We start from the raw sequence: 16,765 nt of genomic DNA on the forward strand, positions 1-16,765 counted from the left end.
CATATGAAGGCAGACACTCAGAGAATTATGAATTTGTAGTTTTATATAAGCGTGAATGTTTTTATCTAGCCTACTAGGGGCAACATATTCATAGAAAAGGACAGAGCGTAGCCTCTCTGAGTCTTTACCCGATGGGTCGAGACACCACCAGTTCCACCTGAGGCTCTGGCTTGGATTCAAATATGATATTGTAAACTTCTTTAAATGTGGCTCCTTGTAAGTTTCTCCCGTTCCACTCCAAGACCTGATCGCCTGCGGGGATTAACACAAATTCTTATTAACAATTTACACTTTTTGACTCTACGAACTTCAGATCAATTTGGAAAATCAAACTAAGGCGATGACAGAAAAAGAAATTTTAAAATGACCTTTTAAATATTTTCTATATTATTTCAAGCCCCAAGACACAATTTGATAATAATTTCATTACAACATCACTCTCGTTAATTTTTTTTGATTCGTTTATTTATTTATTAATTTTTTTCCCCAGCAGAGCTCCGATGCTTACCTGGTCGAAGATGTCCAACAGTGTCTGCTAAACTGCCTTTCCTTACTTTAGTGATGAATGCACAAAGTCTACCAGACTCAGTCATTTTTCCTCCAACAACCTGCCCAAAACAGACATGCATTATTGTCTGGACAATAAAATATGCAAAGTAAAAAAATATAAAAATATAATTACAAATTATATTTAATAACTAAAAAAAATGGTTAATACTATTAAAATGTAATTTTAAAAAAATCTGTATATTTAAAATTTTGCAACAAGAATTCACACATTTCTACCTCATTTAAAATAAAATAAAAAATTACTTTAGCAAAACGAATCCTGCTGTTAAATAATTAAAAATACAAAAATCGCACTAGATAAAACGCATGAAAAGGTTATGGTTATGAAAAAGGTTTGTTATGGTTTTATCTCTGATTTTTCCACTTCATTATTTATAATAATGTTTTTTTTACACTGTAAAACAATATTCATTTGTTTTCATTTAATTATTAAGTGTGTTATAACATCTACAACAACATTTGAAATCAAAATTGAATCAATTGTATCGGTGAATTAAAAGCATGCAGTATTGTTTTTTTTAAGTAAGATTACTTTTTCTGTAAATCTTTTTAATCACATTCGATTTCTCTATGTCTCTGTTTTTTTTATTTTTTCTGAGTAATGAAACTTACAGCTTCATAATTAGTAAAGATATGGCACAGACCCAGGTAAGTCTCTCTCTCTGTCTCTGACTCCATCTACCTACAGTACAGTATCCATCTCTATCGCTCATAATTCTTTATTCTAATTCATAGTGTGTACAATTTGGAGCAGATAGAATTCTAGCTTAACGACCTAAAATAACTAAATAAAAATGAACCGTTACATTTATCCTTTCAATAAAAGTTTGCACTACTAACATCAACGACAGTTTAATATGTATACATTATTTTAATGTTCTCTTCCTTTCACGTCATGCATTCAAATCACCTATGCAACCTAGCCACGGATGATACATTTTTTTCTCTTTTTCTTAAATTAATTTAGTCTTCGGGATTTGGTATTAAAAAATACTTTGGTTGGATAGTTTTGAAATGATCAACAAGGACGATGGTGCTGAGTCCTTTTTATTTTTTTTTTAACTATGGTCATAAACCTTTGGTCAGCTGATAAACAGCTAGTGTTTAAATGCAGTTTTTAATAAATTGCATACTTTCTATTTTTCGTCTCTTGCCCTTGTTTCTTCTTCTGGCATTTTGCAGCAGTGCTTTATATAACTGGTTACAATCCACCAGTGCGAAATGTCAACCCCCGGTCTTACGATTTTGTTCAAAAGTGTATATGTTGTTTTTTTTTCTTTAAAGATTTAACTGCAATAGTCAATTCTACAGAGGGAAATAATGATAATATCCCATAATAATGACATAACCATAGAAAGTTAAAGATCCAGATTTTTACACCTGGTCGTCTTTCCTTTCCTTTCTCCGCGTTTCATTTAACACAAATGAAATGAAAGAGATTACAGAGTCTGCTACAGAGTCTGCTGGATGGATATACATAACGTCTAGCTCTGGAGCCGTTGGGGATTTTAATCACGTTCAAGTGTGTTATTTATTTCTGGTATGCTTTACCGGAGAGGAAGTCCGTCCAGGAAGTTCAATCTCAGGTCTCATCTGTCATGTGTACATGTTTTTTTTTCCACATTACTTTGTCTGTACCTACAGTAGCATTCATTCAAATTGACTGGCAAGGTATATTACTAAATATAAGACCCACACAGTGTAAATTCTGACAATGGACTTACTTTTAGGCCCAGAAGAGCTCCGGAGTCACGGGGAACGCTTCCATCCTTGAGCCGCTTGTTGAGCAAAATGCGGCCGATGAGACGGTCGCCGTCTTTGGACGGTTGCCACGTGACAGGATGCTACGAGGTCAAAGTCAAAGTAAAACAAACAAACAAACAAACAAAAAAAAAAATTAAACTCAAAATTTTCAGAAGGTCATTATGAAAGCTGGAGAGGAAGGAAGGGGTGTAGAAGGTGTGGTGCGTTTGCCTTTAGCATCCAGGTGATCACATAAACTCTGTTTTTTATCATCAGTCAGATGACAAACAGCTGATATGATCAACATATACAGATGTACACAAAAGATATTTAATGAAATGACATATTAAAATGATTTTTTTGTTTTTTAATGAGAGAAATGACAATTTAGTGGATCCAGAGTTTGTGTGATCATGTGATTAACATGCAAACCCACCTAAGGAGCACCAAGCACAAATCCCACAATTAAAACAATTAATCGAGCGAACAAAAAAAGCTAAATGTGAAGGTCCAAAAAAAAAACAACAAAAAAAAAACAAGGACACAAAACGTCACAGCGAGTGAGACGGAGAACATGACCCCTACCCCAGAGCCACACCCAACAAAATAAATAAATTAATTAATTAATAATAATAATAATAATAATAATAATAATAATAATAATAATAATAATAATAATAATAATAATAATAACACAAAGTAGCACTAATGGTGATTGAAAATCTTTTGACAGTGAAAGGGAAAAAAGAAAAACACGTCTGTCCCAAATAAAACCTGAATCTCCCGCCCTTTCCTTCAGTGCATGTGTTAAGACGCTCATACGACGTGTCCTAACTGCAGTCAATGGCCGGGTTTTTTGGGGTGTATCTTGGGTGTGTGGGTGTAGGGAAGAACTACAGAGAAACAGGAAAGAGGTCGTCATGTGGCACCAACACACAGGAAATGACAGAAGGTTGGGAGGGCATGCACCTAGAGAGACAAGGTGTTAGCGATGCTCCCGCCACGTTCGAGCTCGGTACACCACGAGACTACGGCACGATCAGCCATCCAGCTGCAGCTACAAAGCCACACCACAAAGCAAGCAAAAATATTCAAACCCCTTACCACCAAATCCAACCCAAAGAAAAAAAAAGGAAATAAATCAACAGAGGAAAGATTTCCCAAATATGGAAAATAAAAGAATCTACAAAGTAAAGCAAATCACCATCACATACGGATGCACACATGAAATAAAAGCACTAAGAACCCAAACAAATAAAACAACAACAAAAAAAAAGCCAGATGAGAAGGCAAAGGAAGAAAAAAAAACAAAAGAGCCAAAAAACGAAAAAGAATGAACTCGAGAGAGAGAGAGTGCAGGCTGGAACAGGTGCCGGTACCTTCTCGCTATGGCTATGATCCTCGTTTAGCGTTGTGCTACTGCATGTGTCAACGCCCGAGTCTTTAACCTGCGGCTCGCCCCACTCGGCATCCTCTTCCAACGAGTGGCCCCAAAAGCGAACCATTTTCTTTTGTCCCTCTGATAAGATGTGTGCCTGCTCAATAGTTTCTCTTTTTCCCCTTTGACTGTCCCCTACAGGCGAGGGATAAAGAAATGCGGAAAGGAAAGAAAAAAAGAAAGAAAAAAAAAAGACATGCAGAGGTGAACATAAATCAACTGAAATAATGATATGACGAGAGAGAGAGAGAGAGAGAGAGAGAGAGAGAGAGAGAGAGAGAGAGAGAGAAAGAGAGAGAGAAAGAGAGAGAGAGAGAGAGAGAGAGAAAGAGAGATAGGAAGGGTCTGGGCTCCACTTGGCTCACCAGTGACATAGAGGAGGTATCGCTGCTATGCCACGTCGACTGATCCCACCAGTGGCCATCTATATCTCCTGTGAGTGCCCACACACACATACACAAATGTGCACACGCACACACACGCACACACACACACACACACGCACGCACGCACACACACACACACACACACACGCACACCGGCACACACACACACACACGCATACCAGCGGGCAGCAGCAGAAAGCACAGTGCACGAAGTGAGGAGAAAGAAAAACAGCAAAGAAGGGCACATGATATACACATACACTCTTTCAGTCTTTCATCACACACACACACACACACACACACACACACACACACACACACACACACACACACACACACACACACACACACAGGCACCTTTAACTCTACATGTATTTGCCTTCGTTCAAAATAAAATTCCACATAAGGTTCTGTTTAGAAGATCAGAAAACATGCTATAAAAATGCTGTGGATAAAGATTAGATTAGATTAGATTAGATTAGATTAGATTAGATTAAATAAGACTGACATATTCCTTTAATTCAAAATGTAGTCTATACCTGCCTCCCAAATGATCTTTTACACCTTTATTCTCTGACACTGTGCACTACATCTTATATACATACATTTTTTTTTACTAACAGGAAGTAGAAGCTATTTCCCAATCGGTGACAAAGTGACACCCCTACAGTAGTTTAACAGAAGACAGAATTTTTATAAAGTAAATATTTATAAAATAAATCACACAACGTGGGTTTCTCCCCTGGACAGTTTTTCTCATCCAGCCTCTCAGCGTGTAATAGCTCCGCCCCTTTTCTGCTACGTAAGCAAAGAAAGCCGTGAGCTTCGACTGCATGAAGCGTCCGACTTTCCACACTCGATGTTTTCAGCTGAAAAAGTGCATCATCCTGGTATTTGTAGTGTAATGCTCACAATATATAAACTATTTATGTGTTACTTCTTCTTCGTTCGTTCATCATCACTATCTGCATCATTCAAGAACGTTCTTCCTGGAAAAGCAGATAATGCGTTCAAACTGAATAAATTCATCTGCCCTGAAGTGACCTTAGTGATATAATGTTCCCTGTTTTTTTGCAGATCTGTTCTTATGAGACGAGGATGAAACCTCACCGTGCCAAGAACTCCAGCCAAGAAACTCTGTTAAGTAGATGACATTAAAATACGCTCTGTGATGGAGCTCATTACAATAACCGGGCTCTTGTTCTTCATTAGACATGCACGGCGTGATCTACTGACAATCACAACAAGATCTAATGTGACACTGTAGTATGTTATACAAAGTAATGAATCACTAAATGTTATTTTGCAGCTTGTTTTAATTACACGCTATTTTGTCGCTTGTACTAGTCCCTATAAAACTAGTTTAATCTAGTGCTATAAAATAAATAAATAAATAAATAAATAAATACCGAAAATATTATATATTATTAGGTTATATATTATATTACTAAAAAATATTCATTTATATCTCAGGAAAAAAAAATGCAATTATTAAAAATTGTAATTTTTTTGGGAGGGCACGGTGGCTTAGTGGTTAGCACGTTCGCCTCACACCTCCAGGGTTGGGGGTTCGATTCCCGCCTCCGCCTTGTGTGTGTGGAGTTTGCATCTTCTCCCCGTGACTCAGGGGTTTCCTCCGGGTACTCCCCCGGTTTCCTCCACGGTCCAAAGACATGCATGGTAGGTTGATTGGCATCTCTGGAAAATTGTCCGTAGTGTGTGAGTGTGTGAGTGAATGAGAGTGTGAGTGTGCCCTGCGATGGGTTGGCTGACTCCGTCCAGGGTGTATTCTGTCTCAATGCCGGCTGACGCCTGAGATAGGCACAGGCTCCCCGTGAATAAATGAATGAATGAATGAATATGGTTAGTGCTTGTTGCCGCATAAGTTGCTTTTCTGCTTGCTTGTCCACTATCTCCTCTTCTCTAGTTCCTTCTTATCTCAGTCTTCCTTTCTCTCTCACTCTCTCTCTCTTTCTCTCTCTCGCCCCCTCTCAGTGGGAGGCTAAAGTGCTGAATCAGTTCTCCATCTCCCTGACAACTCAATAAGATAGCTATTAATAGAAATATTAATTAAAGTAAACAATTAATTGGATCATTAATTATTGACACTATTTTGATTACGAGCTGCGGAGCAGTGGACGTGAGGCGACGACACGTTGGGTGTAACAAGACTTTAGGCAACCTTGTAGCAGGGACTGAAATATTAGAGCATGAAATATTTCATGTTCAGGAATAAATCTGACTAAAACATCTCTAGAAGCTTTGCTTAAATAGCAAAAGGGGGCGGGGCTACAAGGCACTGATGCTAGATGGAAAAAAAATTTACCCTTAAAAAAAGCATTTCTTTTCCCCGTTTTCTGACTGTTTCTCACTGCTGCTGTATAAGACAATGAGAACATGAACTAACATGTCTCCTAGACCTTCCTCAATATTAACTAAACATTTCAGGGTTATGTGATACAATATCACCCCGAAGCGTATTATTTCCAGCATGGTCTGTTGTGTTATTCCTTACATAACAACCTGATTATTTTGGGTATATACACCAGTAAAGAATGTGATGCCCCACTTTCCCATTTTAACTGTGGATGCATGCAGGCAAGATTTCTGCCTCAAGACCTACAGCAAAGACAAGAAACCTTCTCATTGCCAGAGTAAAACCAAAAGAAAACATTATTTTAATGTCATTTTAATGATACTACAAAGAAGTCTTTATTCTTTCTTCACATATCCCAACTTTAGAGGTTGGGGTCAGAGCACATGGTCAGACATCAGGATTTCCCGCAGAACTTTGCAGTTTGGGCGGCCCACCTAAGCTGGGAAACCCTACCGCCTTAACTAGGTCGTCCAAAAAAAAAAATCCACTGGACAAAAGGCCATCAAGTGCATGTCGGAGAATAGCGCAGACGCGCTTCACACCGCGAGCGGGCACGCGTGCCACACGGCCGAAATGAGAGAAAGACGTGGTCCAACTAGCCAGTTGATAAAAGGCGTGTCCGTGAGAACTGTAAGTGGACTTATGTTTTGGGTTTATTTAAGCCTGTTATTGTATTAGTCTATAGTTCTTGCAAATTTAAAGTAAGTTAGCTGGTGATTTTGTTGTTTGAGTTCTTCACCTGCTAGCTAGGTTGCACGTGCCTGTTTTTAATAATTGTTAAACGTAGTACAGAGTCTGTGGTCTATCTCATTATTTGTTATTATACTCTGCATAATAACAAATAAAAACAATCAAAAACAATAAAAAAAATGGAGTGTTAATACAGTTGTGTTCTGAGCGTTTGAGATGATGTAATATGAGCGCAAATGCAAATGAACGCTTGGTGCCCGGTGTGAAAACCACCTATACGACAGAAAAGCAACTGCTTGCCTGTGTATTAAATAAAAAAATAAAAATAAAAACATAAAAAAAAAGTTTGGTCTTCAGTATCGCTATATAGGTTGTGTCCTACTTTTTCTTTTTGTGAATCATCAAGTTTAAAAAAAAAAAAAAAAAAAAAAGCACTGGCATTTGCGTAGAATGCTTAGAATGTTCTAGAAGTATCTATTTTTATCTTCATCATTTATTTCAGATTTGCTGTGGCTAATCCCTGTTCCGTTACCCACTAAGGTTCTTTAAATAACCCTCTCTGGTGTTCTCTGAAAAACCTAAAGACAAAATGCATCCTATTTTCTAAGATAGAAAAAGAAGAAAGAAAAAAAATTGTCTCAAAAGTAAAACCTCCAACACATTTAGCTCTTTGTGACCGAAATCCTAAATTGAAGCTCGGACCATCCTAATGAGCCGTGTCTGCATTTGCGAGTCCGATTTTCTCCTCCTGCAGAGTCTGAAGCTTTGTGCCTTCTGACTGATACGAAGGAAAACAGAGAGCTTATTTTGTTGCACACCAAGTCTACGGCTTATTAAACGGCTTGTACTGCATTCCCACAATCCTTGTGCCGTGTAGCTGTCAAGCAGCCGAAACATGTTCCGTGTTCCGTCTTTGAGTCGCGGTGTTCGATTTAAAGGTGTTGTGTGTAAAACTAAAACTGCATTGAAAGTGTGTTCAAAATTTTTAAATGAAGGAATCTGTGAATAAAATCATAGGCTTTGATCTGTTCAAATGTTGTTCTCATTATTTCTATTTCAGCTGTGAAAAACAGGCTTCTACAAATGTAATACCTTCCCATTAGACGGCTTAACGCGTTGCACCTTTAAGTAGAAAACATTATTGCATACTCATTAAGGCAAACAAGTACAACGTGGAAGACATTTTGTCTATTTAAGTATTTTAGCACAACCAGCTTAAAGATTGCAGCTAGAGAGCGATCTAAATATTAAAATAAAATTTAAAAAACCTCAATAGCAGTAAAACCCTTCACTTTAATTAACCTTGTCATATTTGTTACATGGTGAAGATGCAACCGTGAAGATTCTCCTTGATTTTCAAAAGTCTCTTACTCTACCATTGCTCCTTTCATCCCTGGAATCTGAAAAACATGACGGGACAGGCGGTCTCATCTAGCATGAAGTTTCCTTCTCTTACTTAAAAAATGTCTGACCTTCACAGGAAGCTGCAATTCCTCCCAGACCTCAAAATCTCGGGCATCAATAATGTAGGACTGCCTTGTCCCCTTTGTGCTCAGAACGGTTATATAAGGAGAGATGACTAGACCTCTCTCTCTCTCTCTCTCTCTCTCTCTCTCTGTGTCTCTCTCTCTCTCTTTATCTGTCTCACTCCTCCACATTTTCATCTGGTCTGCGTCTCCCTCATCACTTGTGCACAATGGTGTAATTTAGGTTCCGTGTAAAAACCATTTACGTCTTCTTGTAAATCGCTAACTAGCAGAGACCAACGTCTGCTGTCTCCACAACTTCTATGAGAGATTTCTCACCAATCTGATGTTCAAAATTGCTGGAAAATGGTGAGTTGGAAAAGAAGCTCTTGCTCCTTTGTTTATAGGAGGTAACTGCAACATCTAGGCGTTATCACTTGGGATATTTCAATTTGTTTTCTCTATTTGAACAGCATTATAGCTGCAGCAGAGATGTGCTGTTTATTCGTTTACAAGAAAACCAAAATACAGAATCATCCTTGAAAAAAGCACTAGTATCACTAAAAACATCATAATATAACAACAGTTAGCTGAGTTCCACTAATCTGATTGGTCAAACAGCATTCCAAGTCTGTCTATACTTTCTTATAACTGCACAATGAACTTTAGCCACAGGGTCCAGCGTTTGCTGTCTCCCCAATACTATGCTGAATTTCTCATCAATGTGATGGTCAACATTGATGGAAAATGCGAGTTGGGAAAAAAAACTCTTACTCTTTTATTTTTATTTTTTAAAAACAAAATCTATCTGTTATCACTTATAAAGTGGTAATGGGGAAGCAGTATCTTAGTGGTTAAGGTGTTGGCCTACTACTTGGAAGAATGGGAGTTCAAATTCCAGGGCTACCAAGCTGCTGCCCCTGAGCTCCTGAGTAAGGCCCTTAACCCTCAATTGCTCAGTTTTATTAAGTAAGTCTCTCTGGATAAAGGCGTAAATCAAATTTGTTTTCTCTTATTGAACAGCATTGTAACCGCTAGCAATAACAATACTAGACAACTGCTGAATATTTTGTCACCAAAATACAGAATCAGCCATAAAAACATCATACATATTTCGTTATGTAACAGCTAGCTCGGGTCCACGAATCCGATCGATCGAGCAGCATTCCAAGTAGATTTGCTATAACCACAATGAGACGTTTCATTTTGTGCATCATGTCTCAGTAACAAAGAAAGAAAGAACAAAACAAAAGAACAACATAAGAAAGAAACGACAGCAATGTTACCAGAATCACCATTAACAGAAAAAGTCCAATCAATGGGAGCTAGCTAGAAGTTCGATAACGTGAGTTTGGCTTCTTCAGGATGTTTTTCACTAGAGTATTATATAATAATAATAATAATAATAATAATAATAATAATAATAATAATAATAATAAATCAGAATATTTGGCCAAAATATTAGTTTATTCACTTATTTATGTAAATTGTTCAGAACTGCTTACTCATGCTATACTGCTTCTATCTAAACATTCATTCATTCATTCATTCATTCATTTTCTACCGCTTATCCGAACTTTTCGGGTCACGGGGAGCCTGTGCCTATCTCATCGGGCATCAAGGCAGGATACACCCTGGACGGAGTGCCAACCCATCGCAGGGCACACACACACTCTCATTCACTCACACACTCACACACACTACGGACAATTTTCCAGAGATGCCAATCAACCTACCATACAAGTCTTGGGACCAGGGGAGGAAACCGGAGGAAACCCCCGAGACACGGGGAGAACATGCAAACTCCACACACATACAAGGCGGAGGCGGTAATCGAACCCCCAACCCTGGAGGTGTGAGGCGAACGTGCTAGCCACTAAGCCACCGTGTCCCTTCTATCTAAACATACTTGACATATTTAAAACATTTACAAAATTTGAAATTTTGTTTTTCTTTTTTATTTGAATTTTCACCTTAACAGTATGAATGTGTTGATAGTGTACTAAACCCGGCGCATAGTGTGACAGCTCAGATCTGGGAAACGTGTAGAAAAGTTGATCATAAAACAACACTAATTGCTCAGAGGTCTGTGGGTGAATCCTGGCGAGGAATGCTGTAATTAACCTCCAAAGTTTAATTACCTTTCATATACCTACTTTAATTAATCTACAGATGTGATGATGCCACTAAAACCTGTAAAGACCCCCTGGCTGCCTCTCTCACTGCCTGACTGGAAATAGTACTGTCACTGGGGTGCTTCATCACAGGAACAATCCATTTTTATTAGCGCAATACACCGATCTCTTCTCTGTTCTTTTTCACGGTCTCTTCTTCCCTCACTGTTTTTTTTTCTATATGTAACACAGTCCATTAAAACCAGATTGAACTCCAAGTTCAGAGACAACCAGGGTGCAGCAATTCATGTCATAGGAGGATAGGCAGCCTGATGTGTGTAAACACACACACACACACACACACACACACACACACACACACACACACACACACACATACACACACACATATATATAGAAACAGACAGATAGATAGACTGATAGATAGACAGATTGACAGAAAGACAGATGATTTCACCCAGCAAAAAAAACAAAGCTAATAATATCTAACACCAGACACGCGCCAGTTAGCATTGGTTTATTATGAGCTACTATTTGGCTAATACTGTGCAAACCAATAACAAATATGTAGCTAACTAAATAGCTTGCTACAGTAGTTTCCTATTCAATATTGTGTCTAATTCTGGTTATTAAGAAATGAATACATTCAATATCAATATTTTCCTACAAATGCCATTAACCGTAAAATTAAAACTGTGAAATTAGCTGTTTATGCTAACACAATAATGTTACTCTATTTAAATTGCATTGATGGTCCAAAATGAAGACTTGGGTAGCCTTTAATTCAAATTTACTTGAAACACCTAATGTTAACACATTTTGGGGTAAAGTAGGTGAAAATGCTAATATCTAGCATAGTAGCAAAATTTTTCGAGGTAAAAACTGACAAGAATATCAGGATATGAGCATTTTTGCTAAAGCATATCCGCTTGTAATTTCTGAAAAACGTAATACTGATAGTGTCTCTTTCTCTTTCACTCTTGTTTGTGTGTATGTGTGTGTTGTAAATGTCACCTCACCTTTCTCACTGACCGACTCGCTTTCAATCTCCACATCGTCACAGCTGGTGTACTCGGGTGTAGTGGGAAGCTCTTCGTCCGAGCTGCTCAGTGAAGCCCGCCTTGCTTTACCTCCCCGCTTGCTTTTATGAGGTCTGGGTGGTGGTGGACGAACGGATTCTGACTGGTCCGAACTAAGCGAGTCGTTGCGCAGCAGGTTGTCCGTCTTGTCCCGTTGACCGGGATTGGAGGGCCGGTGACCGTAGGAGGGGCCATGGGTGTGGACATGGCCGTAATGCCAGGCGCCGGGCCGCTCTTCGGCCTCTGTGCAGGCCAGAGAGACATCGCTATGGCGCCGCTCGTGGCGGAAACGTGACATCTCGGCGTGCATGCGCATCTGCTCCTCGTATGGCTGCGGCTTCACTGGGTACCGTGCCAGGTTTGGGTCACTCCTGTAGCGTGTGTGGCATTCGTCCTGGCGATGGAGATCACGTTCAGATACCAAGCCTGGTTCGGGAGGATGATGCTCCTCCTCCTGGGAGTGCCAGGCACCACGGCGGGCACGGTATGATGCCCGAGCTGACTGCGCGTCTTCATAGGGGCGACCGTAGTCAGAGGGCGATCGTGGCATGCCACCTTGTCCTGGGGCATAGTGTGATGTACGCTCCTCCCTTTGGAAGTTTGGATTTGGCTCCCTAGATGCAGAAGGACTTCTTTTCCTGAAGAAATGAAAGGCAGTGAAAGGTCAAACATCACAACGTATAAAAGAAGTAATATAATAATTCTAAAATATGATGTGATCAATATATTACATTTACTCTTTATTTTATACTCTTATTCCTACACTCCAGTTTGCTTTACAGTTTGATTAAAAAAAAATTATTATTAATTTATTTATTTATTTATTTATTTTTGCTCAGTGTAGTGTGTTGTAGGCACTGAAGCATTTCTGATACATTTTCTGATAGAGTTGATTTTTTTTTTTTTTTGCAAGCTTGCCTTTTACTGTGACAGAAATGCTCTGAAACTAGATCTGACAGATTGCTGTGTGTGTGTATATGTGTGTGTGTGTGTTCTAGATGCCCGTCTCATGCATTATGCAGTCGATGCAGGACACTAAGCTTTACTCCATTCACAAATCCAATCCACTGCCACAGCAGAATGATGTCTGAATGCTCGTGTGTGTTGTGTGTGTGTGCATGTGTGCGTGTGCGTGTGTGTGTGTGTGTGTGTGTGTGTGTGTGTGTGTGTGTGTGTGTGTGTGTGTGTGTGAAACGTGTTTGTGTGCACTCTTGGCTTCTGTCAGCCCACATGATGAGCAGGTTTTCGTGTTGACTAGAAAGAACGCGTCAGCAAGAGAGCACTACAACGTGTGCGTGTGTGTGTGTGTGTGTGTGTGTGTGTGTGTGTGTGTGTGTGTGTGTGTGTGTGTGTGTGTGTGTGTGTGTGTCAAGAAGGTGAGAGTGTGAGTGTGAATTGCTTCGGTAAGTGCTCTCAGCCAGCCTGCAGGGCCGGCACACCGTGAAGATATTCACTTCTGAATTTCTCAAGATGACTGCAAACATTTTCACCCTCACTTCTGTTTCTTTCTCATTCGATCCTTCAATCTTCACCGCCAGCTTCTTGCATACACATATCACAAAGCTACATTAAATCCAGAGGCTGTTTCAGACTCAAATTTACTCTGCCAATAATAGACACTAATAGATAATTTGATTATTTCTACAGGGTCACTAAAGTCTCCATGAGGAAATTAAGCAAAATCTATAGAAATCTATTATTTATTAAAGCCTTTAAGAGTGCCTTTGACAAAAAAGAATGAATTGAAATCAGTCTCATGACTGGACCAGGATGCTTTCTCCAGGTTGTGATGGACTTTAACATGATTCACATTCAACACCTCACCTCACATATAACACTGCTGCCAACTTGTTTGCCAAATAAAAGAGAGGAAAATTTATGGACTTTCCCCAGACGCTCTTATCCAGAGAAACTTACATTACTGAGCAATTGAGGGTTATGGCCCTTGTTCAGTGGCCCAGCAGAGGCAGTTTGGGGGACCTGGGATTAAAACTCACGATCTTCCAATTGGTAGTCAAACACCTTAACCAATAGGTCCCACAGTCTCATGGAACCAACCAAGAAATGGATGTCCACAAACATCTGCTGAAGAAGACCCACTGCCGTGTTGTATAGCGACTACAGGGACATTCTGTAGTAGAATTATTACTATTACCCCACCTACTGTATTACAGTTACACCACCTGCTTCCCAGGGTGTGAAATGCCACTATGTGGCAAAACATTAGCAAACAATTTAGTCTGGACATACCCTTTCCAAGTGCCATTCTTCATCCCAGTTTGTTCCACCACCAGTCAGTTCTTCAACAGTTACTTACTGGGATTTTAAAGACTAACTTGTGCTTGCATGTGAATTATGAAGCTAACTCATGTTTACAACAGAAACTCCTGATCATGCTGCATCCCAAGGCAGCAAAACACACAAGCTCACAGATGCCCAAGATGGCTAATGTGAATGTGAATGACATAGAAAGAAACAGAGAGAAAGAGTGGGAAAGAGAAAACTCCGATATTTTCTGGGAGAAAAAAGAGAGTGCATTTCCTAAGCAGTTTGGTATACCCATACCTGCCACAACAACAGGAAAGAGTCGACCAATCGATAACACGACTCATGAAATCACACGTGGAGAGAGAGAGAGAGAGAGAGAGAGAGAGAGAGAGAGAGAGAGAGAGAGAGAATGACTCCTGAAAAGACTGAACAATGAAACTAACTACCTCATGATTCTTAGCCTAGTAAGTATATACATTATATTTATTTTTACCAGAACAGGAGCCTAGTGTATCAATAACTTTAATAGAACATAATTGGACCTTAAGGACTGCTACTTTGAAAATTCTGTTTAATAAAATCTTAAGTGCATCTTTCCAAGAAACAAAATATATATTAAAGGTACAAAAGATGTGCCCTCGAGTGCTTGTTGCAAAAAAAATGCAGGAGTGGGTAGAGAAACGGTGCCCACACACTCACTGAGGGAATAAATTGCTCAAACGTATTTGTGTGTGTGTCTGTGTGTGTGTGTCTGTGTGTGTGCAAAAGTGAAAAGCAATCAAGGTGAAATTAGAAGAGAGTCTACTGGGAAAGAACAGCAACTCTACAGTGAAGAGGAATGACAATTTGAGTAATGATCCACGTCCAGCGTGGATCATTAACACGAACACAGCCAACATTAACACCTAATCATATTGTAAACCTTTTAACGTATCAAATGTTTCAGGGTTTCAGTGTATTTTTCTAGGTAATAAATTAAGCATGGAAGCGTGTGAGCATTTTTTTTTTTTTTTTTACGACCAAGCCGTCATTCCTGAAAACATTTTTTAAATTTGGAAAACTGTGTACTTTTACTTCTTTACATATTCCTGAATAAATCAACCTAACCATGGTACTTAGGACCATGTTGTGTTTTATGAATAAAACACCACACAACATGGATCTGTGCCCAGCCAGAAGCTTTCGTACCTCTTATAACACTGGCATTTGCCAATATTTACATTCAAACTACTAACGAACCCAGTCGACATGTGGAACCTTAAATTCAAAATAGTTGTAAAAAAGTTAGCAAAATACTTCAAAATTAACATAGAAATGTTTGCTAGATGTACTGTACACTGAATCAAAAATAATGTCTTTAACAACATACAAAAAAAAAGATGTGCTAATATTTTAATGATTATTATGATCATTACTATTATTTGATTTTATTATTTTTTAATCATAAGACCTGTTCAGAAATATCTGTTAAATATATGCAAAATATAGGTTGCAATTAAATAAAAATGAAAACTTACATAAAAAAATAAATAATTATAATAATTATCATTTTATGTACAATTTTCATTAAGATATAATATTGATAGTTTACATAAAAAATAATTATAGAAATTATCAAGTCCATTTTTTTCCCTGCTACCATACAATCAGTGGTCTGGATCAGTAAATTATCCAACCACAGCTATACACAAGTTGAGAGAGAGAGAGAGAGAGAGAGAGAGAGAGAGAGAGAGAGAGAGAGAGAGAGAGAGAGAGAGAGAGAGAGAGAGAGAGAGAGAGTCAGAGAGAGAGAGAGATTATGTTATGTCATAACCCCTTAAGTCAATATTTAATTTATATATTAAACAATTATATGAATAAAACGTACACCATTCTCTACAACACAGTTTACGTAAATTAGCTAGCTAACGTAGGGTAAGAAAGAAACAATGTAAAATGTTGAAACATGGAATTTCATTGTAAATTTGATTTACATAACTAAAACTCAATACAACGTTAAATCAACGTTGACCTTCATTCATGCTTTCCTGTTGTGGAAAACAGATGTTTACAAAGTCGCTAAGACTAAAGATTCATCCATCACCATATCAGTGCTCATGCTACATAACCACAAATGTTTGTCGTTCACTTTACAAGTCTCGAGGAATGCCTCGGTGCTATAGAACCAAATGATGTTTAAGAACAATTGTGTTAATATGAATAGTTTAATTACAGCCAGAAGGGCTGTAAGTTAGAGCTGCTGTTATAAAAGAAATGAACACAGCCAGTATATAGAGTAGCTATTCATGTAAGATTTGTAAACAAACAGAAATTATAACCATTTTTTTTCTGGGTATTGCAGGTTTGCTCTGTGTATATACAGTTTTTTTCAAGTATAAATATAAAACAGCTCCAAATGCTACACCATGAGTAATATATAAAATGATGGAATGCGGGCACTTTCAGGAAAGTTGTTTTCTGAGCCTGGCTTGGCCACATGTGACTAATAAACTGTCTCAAATCTGGAAATATGACACAACCAGCAGGGAGAAGTCCCAGCCAATCAATAATTTGGAAAGCCTGCAGCCTGGAAAGGGAGAAAGCTAATAAAAGATAGTGAAGAGGGAATAGGGA

General features: G+C 38.5%; 1 protein-coding gene across 22 annotated transcripts in view; it reads right to left on the minus strand.

Annotated features, from left to right (window-relative positions):
* Positions 1-16,765, minus strand: part of rims2a (regulating synaptic membrane exocytosis 2a) — a 168,004-nt gene that overhangs the window by 86,905 nt on the left and 64,334 nt on the right. For 17 of the 22 annotated variants that reach the window (XM_027171528.2, XM_047808541.1, XM_027171521.2 and 14 more), the window contains 5 exons: positions 11,825-12,522; positions 3,693-3,886; positions 2,295-2,414; positions 509-608; positions 129-252 (listed from right to left, as the gene is read on the minus strand). In XM_027171528.2, the coding sequence (XP_027027329.2) occupies positions 129-252; positions 509-608; positions 2,295-2,414; positions 3,693-3,886; positions 11,825-12,522 (1,236 nt within the window). Of the gene's footprint in view, positions 1-128; positions 253-508; positions 609-2,294; positions 2,415-3,692; positions 3,887-4,116; positions 4,185-11,824; positions 12,523-16,765 lie in introns of those variants that run through there. The other 5 variants (XM_027171587.2, XM_027171611.2, XM_027171665.2 and 2 more) reach the window with 3 other exon arrangements.

This window comes from Tachysurus fulvidraco, chromosome 25, assembly GCF_022655615.1.
Source record: "Tachysurus fulvidraco isolate hzauxx_2018 chromosome 25, HZAU_PFXX_2.0, whole genome shotgun sequence".
Classification (NCBI taxonomy): domain Eukaryota; kingdom Metazoa; phylum Chordata; class Actinopteri; order Siluriformes; family Bagridae; genus Tachysurus; species Tachysurus fulvidraco.